Genomic DNA, 10735 nt, shown 5'->3' with positions numbered 1-10735 from the left:
GACCTGCATACTGCTGCTTGGGAGGAGGGTATGACATTTGAGGGTGAAAGTAAAAAGTTGTGAAACATCATTTGTTGTGGTGGGAGGGGGTTAGTGACCACTGGGGGAGTCAGGGGAGGTCATCCCCGACTCCCTCTGGGGGTCATCTGGTCATTTAGGGCACTTTTTGGGGCCTTATTCGTCAAAAAACAGGGTCCAGGAAAAGTGCCCTAAATTCTAGCTACAAACGCATCCATTATCGGCGAAGGGCGCCCATCTCTGTTCGGGTGATAACCACGCCCCAGTTCCGCCTTCACCACGCCTCCGACACTCCCCCCGTCAACTTTGTCCGCATCCGCGACGGAGTGCAGTTGAAAGCGTCCACAGTTCGGCTTTCGATTATGCCGCTTTATTTGTTTTTGTGAGAAGAACGCCCATCTCCCGATTTAGGTCGGAACTTGGGCGTTATTCTCGTTCGATTATAAGCTGGATAGAGGGGTATTTTCAATAAGATGTCCAAATCCAAAATGGGATGTTTTGCTCATTATGTTCAACACCCCCCCCCCCCCCCCCCCCAGCCATCTTAGAGCCATTTTCGAACAGGAAAAATGTTTGCTTTTCCCTTTTGAAAATGTCTCAAAGATGGACATTTTTGCACAGAAGATGTCTAAAATGAAGAGCCATTTTCCAAACTGACATGTCCAGGCACAAGAATCATGTCTGGCGTGCATCATTTTGAGAGAAATGGCCACACAGATGTCCCTGCTGATCAGAGGGGCAGCCTAGTGGTCAGTGCAGTGGACTTTAAACAATGGCACCCAGGTACAATTTCCACCATGACTTCTTTATTTTGTATTGTGAGCCCTCCAGGAACAGAATAAAACTTACTGGACTTAACTGTGGAGCACTGTAATAGCCTTCAAGCCTGCATGTATCTCCTATATGTAGGTACAAAGCGGCGGTAAGCCCAGCATTACTTTCAAAATTTGCTCTCTGGTCCACAAGATAATCTACGGTGATGCCCCAGGATATATGATTGATTTAATAGATCTTCCAGCCAGAAACAGAATCAGTTCATCACGTACTTATCTGAACCTTCACTATCCAAGCTGCATTGGACTCAGATACAAATCAACCTATGCATCCAATTTCTCTTACTTAAGTACTCAAATGTGGAATGCATTACCGAAGAGTGTGAAAACGACGCACGGCCATCAAAACTTCAAGTGAACTTTAAAGACCTATCTGTTTTGCAAGGCCTACCCTATTGATTCTACTTAAATGCCTCAACTCTGCAATGCATCTGTACATACATTGCAATGAATATTTTATTTCTTATTTCCTTGTCCCTTATTGTACCCATTTACCCCAACCTTATCTGACCCTTTTTCTAATTGTATTTGTTTAAAACCTACAGTACTTGGCGTCCACCATTACGGTATTTTGTAAGCCACATTGAGCCTGCTAGTATGTGGGGAAAATGCGGGATACAAATGTTACAAATAAATAAATAAATGTGGGCTTACCGAATGCTAAATCGGAACTATTGCCGGCCCAACGCAGCCACCGGCGGCATAGGATCCGGCTCTGTGGGTGCTGTGTGTGCTTGAGCACCCCCAACATTGAGAAAATTCCTTGTATGCGTTCAGGAAGGAGTTATTTCCATTGGGCTTTGCACCCCCAATAATTTTAAAAAGTTGGCTCCTATGACTGGCGGTAGTTCCGGCTGGAGCATGCATCATTTCAGGCACTCTGTTCAATTTTTTTTTTCTCTAGTGCGACAATAACCTGGCAGTAAAATCGGGCATCACTGTGCACTGCCCGGTTACTGCGGGAGTGCCACCTCAATGGGATATCTTACCGCATGGCCATTTTGGGGGGCTTTTTACCAGTTGCTCTGGTGTCTGGGAAAAATGGCCCCTGCCGCTACCGTAGGACCCTTTTTCCCGCACCTTAGTAAAAGGACCCCAAAGTTACACCTTCTTCAAGGTATATATATGCCAGTACTACTACTTATCATTTCTAAAGCGCTACTAGATGTACGCAAAAGTGCCGATCCAGTCCATTTTCTACCTCCAAGAATTCCTTTTATGTACCTATATTGCACAAAGGAGGCAGTAGTATTTCTAGTGCATATTTTTATGAGTATATATGCTGGAGTAATTTTCCAAGTGCCCACTTGAGCATACAAAATTCTGTTCTATATGTGATGCTACTTATAAAATTACCCGCATAAAAACGGAGAGACCCTTTTACAAAGGTACGTAAGGGCCTACACGCATCCAGCATGTGCCAAATCGGCATTACTGCCCAGCTGTGACATGCCCCGGGCAGTAATTCTGAATTTGGCACATGCTAAAATCATTTTCTACTGCATGGTGCTTACCCAGCGGTAAATGGCAGTGGACGCGTGCTGTATGCCTACCGCCTGGGTAGCGTGTGAGATCTTACCGCTAAGTCAGTGAGTGGCAGTAAGGTCTCAGGCCAAAAATGAATGCGCACTGGTTTTTATTATGATGCACATCCATTTCCGGCCCCTTAAAAAGAAAGCCCATTTCTAGAACCTGGCAAAAACTGGCCCAGTGCACGCTCAAAAGAAGCGCTCGCACTGCTGGCCACTTTTTTTCCGTGGCTTAGTAAAAGGGCCCCTAGACTTTTTCCATTCTATGTCCATAGAAAAAAACAAATTGCAAAATGTTAACCACAGTTTAGAAAACAAAAAGGACATTTAATTTGGTTTAAAAATAGCCTTATCTCAGCCTTGTTATTATTATAATTTGTAATGGTGAACAAAACAGCTTCTCTTGAAAATTAATGCTACCCTTGGATTTTTCACCTTACTAGCTTTCAGATGTTTAAAAGATTAGAAGCAGGTTACAGAATAAGCCATTAATACAGCAGAATTTATATTACAGTACTTAATTTGTTTAGAAGAGTGGTTACTGGCAGGAAACTAATAGAATCCGATCTTTCCAAGCAGTTAATTGAGTACTCCAAAGGTACAAAATTCAAAGCTGGCTCATTTGTAACTCATAAAATGCACAGTGGAAGTAAGGTTTGAATATAATGGTGTTTACAAATGCACTAAATCATTCAGTAGCTTTACTTTGATTGATTTGAAAGTATTGTATATAGCAAACAACGCATCAAAAAGAAGGACAGAGTTATAATGGAGGAAATACTCAGTTCAATATGGCTGACATATTTATGCTCAGGTACAAAAATTCTAGCACAATTGTTACTGGCTTCTTACGCGAAGTAATGTTTATATATAATAATGGAAATTAAATATTATGAAATATTAAATCAACCATGACATAACACATGTATTTCTTTCAGACATTCGCAGATAATGAGGTCCCTCTGGTAGAAGCGTTTGGAAGCAAGGTAATGTAGACAGTTGCTTTATGTGTGCTGCATTATTTCCACTTGGCTGTTACTGTGGTCTTCAGAGCAACAGCTAGTCTGCCGAGTTCCTAGAAAACACTTTACAATTTAATACTTGCTCTTGTAAGTGGGTCTTCTGTCTCCAGCTTCACTGGGACAAGGCTTGTCCCAACCTGCAAGACTTGCTTTTCTTTGCCCCTGCAAAATCAATCTGTTGACAGCTAACTCATTTTCCCCTGAAAACTTATTAGCTATTCAGCCCTACAAAACACTTGGAGTCCCCCTTTGTCCAAGAGAGGACTCGAGACCCCATCATTAGCGCTTATTACTCTGAGCAGTTTGACAGCCTTACAGGCTGCTTACAAGACTTTTCTATTCATCCCTGCCCAGAGCTGCCCTAGTTCTCAAAAGAAACGGAAATATCCAACCATTTTTTTCCGAACTGAATAGAGAAAAAGCTGTTTGTCTTCTCCTCCCTCCTTATTCACGTTACTTTTGACACAATATTTTCCTTTTTGTTAAAAAAAAAAGATACTAACAAAGCAGAGATTTTACTGGGCTTTCACTTCATTTGTTTAATGTAAATACAGTGTTATAATTTTGATAAGCAAATAAAATTGCAGTCGGTACAGCTTACTGTTTTGAAAGAAACAAGGCTGCTAAGCCCAAGGACAATATGCCTGAGAAAGAACCTTCTAAGCAGTTTTTAAAGGACTTGCCAGGCAGAGCTTCTGAAAACTTATGGAGGGGTTGTGCTGTTTGCTATATATACAGCTTCAATTGCTTTTGTTAAAATGAATGTTTTGTTTTGGAATTTGCAATGCAATATCAGTTTGTGAAAATGAATGTTTCCGGATTTTAGTTGAAATTTGTAGACCGCAAAGTAGACATCAGTATTAAAAAAACAACAACCTAGAAAAGATAATTATAATTTCCAGGGAATACATATCAAAGTCATCTTCATTAACACTATATATATATATATATATATATATATATATATATATATATATATATATATATATATATATATATATATATATATATATATATATATTGCTTATCAAAATTATAACACTGTATTTACATTAAACAAATGACATGAAACCTAGAAAAGATAATTATAATTTCCAGGGAAAACAGATCAAAGGAGAGAGGTACAAATATACATGTTGTGGAGAAAAATAAGCTATTGGGATGTATGGATGCCAGTATTCTTGGTAGACCGACTACGCAGACATCCCAGCAGTGGGTGTATGTATGTATATATATATATAGATAAATAGATAGATATAGATAGATATAGATATATAGATATAGTTGATGAAGATGACTTTGATATGTATTCCCTGGAAATTATAATTATGTTTTCTAGGTGTTTGTTTTTTTTTAATGCTGATGTCTATTTGCAGTCTACAAATTTCAACTAAAATCCGGAAACATTCATTTCCACAAACTGATATTGCATTGCAAATTCCAAAACAAAACATTCATTTTAACAAAAGCAATTGAAGCTGTATATATAGCAAACAGCACAACCCCTCCATAAGTTATCAGAAGCTCTGCCTGGCAAGTCCTTTAAAAACTGCTTAGAAGGTTCTTTCTCAGGCATATTGTCCTTGGGCTTAGCAGCCTTGTTTCTTTCAAAACAGTAAGCTGTACCGACTGCTGGGATGTCTGTGTAGCCAGTCTACTAAGAATACTGGCACCCATACATCCCAATAGCTTATTTTTCTGCACAACATGTATATTTGTACCTCTCTCATTAGAGCTCCATTCTTAAATGTCTTTTTGACCCCTGAGGAAGGCATTTAGCCAAAACACAGACTGTGTAGGGTCCTAATAAACTTGGTTTTGGTGCTCTTACTTCTGTGCTTTGGGCTGCTCATTTTGACTTGGTTCACTTCCACCCCTGTGTACTTTGCTTTGGCTTTTTTTGTGGAAGAGGTGGACCCCCTTCTTGTACTCTTCAAGTTTAGTTACAGCCATTTACACCATGTTTTACTTGGTGTAAATGGTGATGTCTAAACTAGGTGCAGAACAGGTGTGTATTCTATAAGAAAGCATATAGATTTTAGAAAGGTCCAGGCCCCACCCATGGCCATGCCCCCTTTTAACTATGCAACTTAGAATTCAAGCGCACCACATAAGTACATAAGTAATGCCACACTGGGAAAAGACCAAGGGTCCATCCAGCCCAGCATCCTGTCCACAACAGCGGCCAATCCAGGCCAAGGGCACCTGGCAAGCCTCCCAAACAGAATACACTTAGCAAGTTGTGTGCTGTAAAACTTAATGCCGATTACTGATAATTGCTTGTTAACATACAATTGACAGCACTGATTAGCTAGTTAACCAATTAAGTTGTGCGCATTGTTATAGAATACGCTTTGATTTCTGTGCAGAAATTAAGGCATGATATATAGAATCCCGGGGTTAAGGCCCAAATTAGCGTGCACTACCTGTCATGCCAGCCATTTGTGTGTGACAGCACACTTTAGTGTTAACTACCTAATGTAAAGGAACCCTAAGGCTTTTCTCCTATGCTCTACTTATAGGAAGATAGGAATCAGATTCTAAATATACTGCACTGGTTGGATGGTGGGATACCATAGATATGTTTGTAAACATACAAGATTGACTGTTCATGTATGCTATAATGTACCCCTGAATCCCTGATTCCTTTTTCAGATACACCATAATCGTTGCTGTTGATGTATTTAGTTACAATATATTATTTAAATGATAACCCCCCCCCCCCCCCCCGGAAAATTAGTTATTAAAATATGAAGTAACTATAAACTATAATAGGAACATTCCAGTTCTCTCAGGTTCTCTTCTTCACCTCTTTTCCTTGTCCTTTTTGAAATACTCCGTCACTGACTAATAAATGACAGCAATCAGCTTTCTCCTAAATGCAAATTTTTAAAGACGGGGACTCAGCAGCTTACTTGATTTAAAGATTAATACCAAATTCTGTAATAGGAAATCCTTTTGTTGGGAAAAGCAAGTGCATAAGATCGATCGGAGGTACTGGGCGGCCAAAAATGTGTTTGTATTCTCAGCTGTTCTTCAATGCTTCCATGCTCTTCTTCTGCAGTATAAAGCACATCTGATTTCTACATATCTGATTTAAAAAAAATTATAAAGTAGGATGACGGTTATGTGAAGGACAGCAAAGTAGATATTTTCAATAGCGTTTGATTTCAGGAAGCATATCACATTTTTTGCAGAAATCTTTGAAGAAACACATTGTACCGGTCAATTCAATGTTCCTTTAGTTGTTTAAGAATTTTGAGAAAAAAAAATGAGATTTACACAAAATACAGATGTCTTGGAAATATTGTACATGAAATGAAATAGCAAGTCTCAAGACATCGTTCCTGCATTTTAAGGCATACAGCACCTCGGCTGCACAGAAAATCACATTAAAATTTTGTTTGCAATCTATGTTATTTATTTGCTAATTTTATATTTTTTGGCAAGAAAAAAAATGTATCGGTCGTTGATGTTCTTATATACTTAGTTATTGTTCTTATTGTACTCAATTATAAAAACATGCTAAGCATGCATAGAACATATGATGTTATAAAAGGATATGTCCCTTCAATCGAATATCCTCTTTCCAATTTCTATACAAGAAAATGTGTGTTAAGTGTTAGCATCGCCCTTTTGCAGGAATTTCTCATATAAAGGTGTAAGCTGTGTTTAACCTAAACAGCCAATGCCACTTTTTGCTACTCTTGATAACGGAGCATTTCTATTTTATTTAGCTGAAGCATGAGATTTTGCGTGATATTTTTCATAGTTATTTTTGTTGCAATATTGATTAGAGGGAACGTGTCCTTTCCTTTCGCTCTTTTCAAGCATATATGAATAACAATTTTCTTATACACCATACTTATTTTACTAAGTGTTTGGGATTTCAAAATATGTCTGCATTTTTAAAAAGCCGGGTTTTGCGTATTTTTTTTAAATTAATTTTGCACATTCTACCATGTATTGAAGTCATCTTTACAGGCGAACGCACTTCATTCCCTGCTTTTTCCGTGCACAGCTGCAAACCAGCCTTTGTTTTCTGAAGATTCCTACTTAAAAAATTCTGCAGTTTTACATCCCCTGTTTCAGACGCTTAATTAAATCACTATAAAATATAATAAAAATAATCTAATCTCAGTTACTAAGGTAAAATGTAACTGTCAGTGTACATGAACAGGAAAAAATGCATTGTCTAAGGACTTACATATCGATAATTTAATAAGAAAGCTCACCAAATATTTTTATTTGTTAGCTTCCCTGTGTGATCCACTATTTGGGGCACATTCTCTACAAGTCACCTGTGCACGTAGTAACAACAAGCAAAAGGAACAGGATATCTAACAAGGTCATTCCTTAAATAAGTAATAAACATTTTATATATAAAAAAAACAAACTTTAAAGTAAAGCAAAAATATAACAGCGTCTTTCAACATGAAATACCCACTAGTGAAACAGGGCAGGCGCTCAAATATTTTGCAACTTGGCCTTCATGTTTTGTGTTTTGTATAGTTATTTTTTTTTGAGGCATAGTCTCAGTAGATCCTTAAAATAAAAGGTGTCAAGACCTTACAGTCATATCTACTTTTTAAAGAAAGAAAAGGAAGGGGCATGTTAATCCCCTGCATTTTGGCTGCCCGTCTGACACCGCCTGAAAATGAAGCCAAGGGGAGTAGAGGCAGGCACCGTGCTAGTTTATTTCTCCCGTTTTTGTCAGGGCTGGTGTGTCATCATATGTCGCATTCACTGTCGCTAGACGTGATGGAAATGGCAGAGGTCGCCGCTTTACTGGACAAACTTGCTGCAGGACTGGAAGCGGCTCCCAGAGGCTCCACTGCAGCTTCTTCCACTGCCAGGGAGCGCACCGAGCCCTGGGATAAGACCTGCTGCTGCAGCCTGAAAGAAAATGGAAAGAGGCGTCAGACGTCAGGCTCGAATCAGATTTGGACCGAACGGCATTCTTTTGCAGGGCTGGCCGCAAAGGATGCAGCTTCAATCGCTGCCACCCCCACTCAAAATAGCCAAAACACGGCAAAATTGGAATAGTGCAACAAATACATTTTTGAGTCAGAAAGTAAAACAGTAATATATAAACTGCAAGTGAAAATACACTAAACGGTTAGTTGCCGAGCTCTCCATTTTTGCGTCACTTTTCAGGAGAGAGAAAACATACAAAACCGGTAGCTGGACTCAAGGAAGAAAAGAGTTAACCAAGCCCATCTAAGCTGAAACAAATCATTGAGTACTTGTCTAGTTTTCAAGCTATCCGTAATGTAGCTTTTGTTGATTCCTTATAAAATTAAAACATATAGCCGTCTACGTTTCCTACATTCGATTTTTTTTTATTTAGAAAGCATCATTTTCCTTCAAAAATGGACCTGGCGTGCGATATGAAAATATTTCTGGAACCCAATAGTAAGAATTGCTTTCATAGTGCTTTTAAAAAAAATGTTATTAAAACATTAAAGTAGAATAATAAGTTTTATGTTATTCAGCAACACCTTTAGCTTGCAAAGAAAAGTTGAAATGTGGCACATTAACAGACCCTTTAAAACCCATCTATTTTGACTGCAGTTTTTAAAAGAAAAGCACTTACACAACAGTTACATTGAAATCTGCTTAAATAACTCGAGCTGAAATTTCTTTAAAGCAAATTTATTTTTGCACACAAAATTATACATTGATATACAATTTGATTAGACAGAGTAGCTTCCTGAATGTATATAAATAAAATAGGGCGAGATAGGGTTATGTTTCACAAAGGAACTTCTATTTCCTTTCTACAAATAGAAATCTTGGAATTTAAAAAAAACATATATTTTTAATGTACGATATTGGAAGTTTATTCGTGTGCTGCAATTTTTAAGTTTACCGTACATGATTGTCTTTTTTTTAGAAAAAACATCGACAAGCACTGTAAAACTTATTAAGTGACCACTAACAATGATTATAGTAAAATGTTCGCTGCATTTTTGTGAATATCTACCTTTTAATCTTTACATCTCATCAAGGGCTAAGCACATGATACCTTGCAAATGCCTTTCATAGAACTTTATTTATTTTTAAAAAGTTATGTTTACAAAAGCATATCATCGCTTCCAAAAAGAATATGCCTTATCCATTAATCTATTACAAAAAAAAGGGGGGGGGGGGGAACCTTTTAAAACAGGATTTTCAATTCCCCGAAGAATGGAGAAACGTTCACAAAACAATGATATGTACGTGCAAGTGACGCCCAGAATTCCATCTGGAAGTACAGACCTGTTTTTTGCAGCAGCAGCTCTATCCCTTTGTCTTCGGTTTTTAAACCAGTTGCCTACTTGTGTGGGGGTAAGTCCGGTTGCTTGGGCTAGTTCTCTCTTTTTGCTGGGGTTAGGATAAGGGTCCTGCAGGTACCACTCCCTTAGTAAATGCCTCGTTCTCTCTTTAAAGCAATGTGTCTTCTGTTCTCCATCCCAAATGGTTCGAGGTAATGGAAACTTCTTCCGTACTCTGTACTTATCTACTGGCCCTAAGGGTCGCCCTCTCAGTTTCTCTGCTTCTTGATAATGCGCTTCCAACCAAAGAGCCTGAAGCTTGGTATGCGATTCCTTGGTAAACTTGTGGTTCTCCAAGATATGATACAGTTCTCTGAAGTTTCCAGTATGAAAGGCCACAATAGCCCTGGCTCTGAGAACTGATTCGTTTTTGTTCAGGGCCTCGCAAGCTGCCGGGGCCACCGGCAAGGACCAGAGAAAGCGTCCGAGGCGCTCGATGTCCCCACTTTCCTCCAGGGTCTCACATACCCCAGCGACCTGCTGCGGGCTAAAATTCAGAATAGGGAGCTGAAACATTGGGGCTGCCGACTTCCAAACGAGGAGATAATCCAGTACTGATCGAAGCTGTTAAAAACCAAGATAGAAAAATAAAAAGATGAGTTCCTTTATGGTATTGTTGTAACTGAGAATGAACTTGGTAGCCTGAAACACCAGAATAAGGAATTGCAATCACGATGCTGTTCACGGGGAAGAAACAGCCTTGAGATGGCGTCCGATTTTCTATTGGACTTGGCAGATTGGCTGCTGGGTTGCCATGGATACCTGTCAATCACTGTCAGCTTTTGCCAATCAAAGGGAAGCAAATGGGTGAGATTTCAGCACCTCCCCGAGTTCAACAGCGCCTAACCAAACTGAATACGTTTATCTTTTTAGCAGTTTGATATACGGCATGGTAAATGTACAAAACAGTGCACTGCCATAAAATACAATCCAACGATAACCAGATCATTAAAAAAAAAATAGCTAAAAAGCACACCTTCACATGCAAATCTAGGGCGGTTCCTGAGTAGGAAACC

At 39.0% G+C, this 10735-nt stretch overlaps 1 protein-coding gene across 1 annotated transcript; it reads right to left on the bottom strand.

Annotated features, from left to right (window-relative positions):
* Positions 1-8132: 8132 nt before the first annotated feature.
* On the bottom strand, positions 8133-10235 carry SIX6 (SIX homeobox 6). Its single transcript, XM_030214846.1, has 2 exons — positions 9664-10235; positions 8133-8298 (listed from the first exon to the last, which is right to left on the bottom strand). The coding sequence occupies exons 1-2, from the start codon at positions 10233-10235 to the stop codon at positions 8133-8135; spliced, it is 738 nt and encodes a 245-aa protein (XP_030070706.1).
* Positions 10236-10735: the final 500 nt, after the last annotated feature.

The sequence above is a fragment of the Microcaecilia unicolor genome, chromosome 9 (assembly GCF_901765095.1).
Source record: "Microcaecilia unicolor chromosome 9, aMicUni1.1, whole genome shotgun sequence".
Taxonomy (NCBI): domain Eukaryota; kingdom Metazoa; phylum Chordata; class Amphibia; order Gymnophiona; family Siphonopidae; genus Microcaecilia; species Microcaecilia unicolor.
Note: the sequence above shows the minus strand (reverse complement) of the source record. Positions and strands in the feature narration are given on the sequence as shown.

Excerpts from the sequence above, each read along its gene's own strand:
- SIX6 (XM_030214846.1), bottom strand. The coding sequence starts at position 10,235 with ATGTTTCAGCTCCCTATTCTGAATTTTAGCCCGCAGCAGGTCGCTGGG. Across the intron at positions 8,299-9,663 it reads GCTGCTGCTGCAAAAAACAG|GCTGCAGCAGCAGGTCTTAT; the intron begins GTCTGTACTTCC and ends ATTTTCTTTCAG.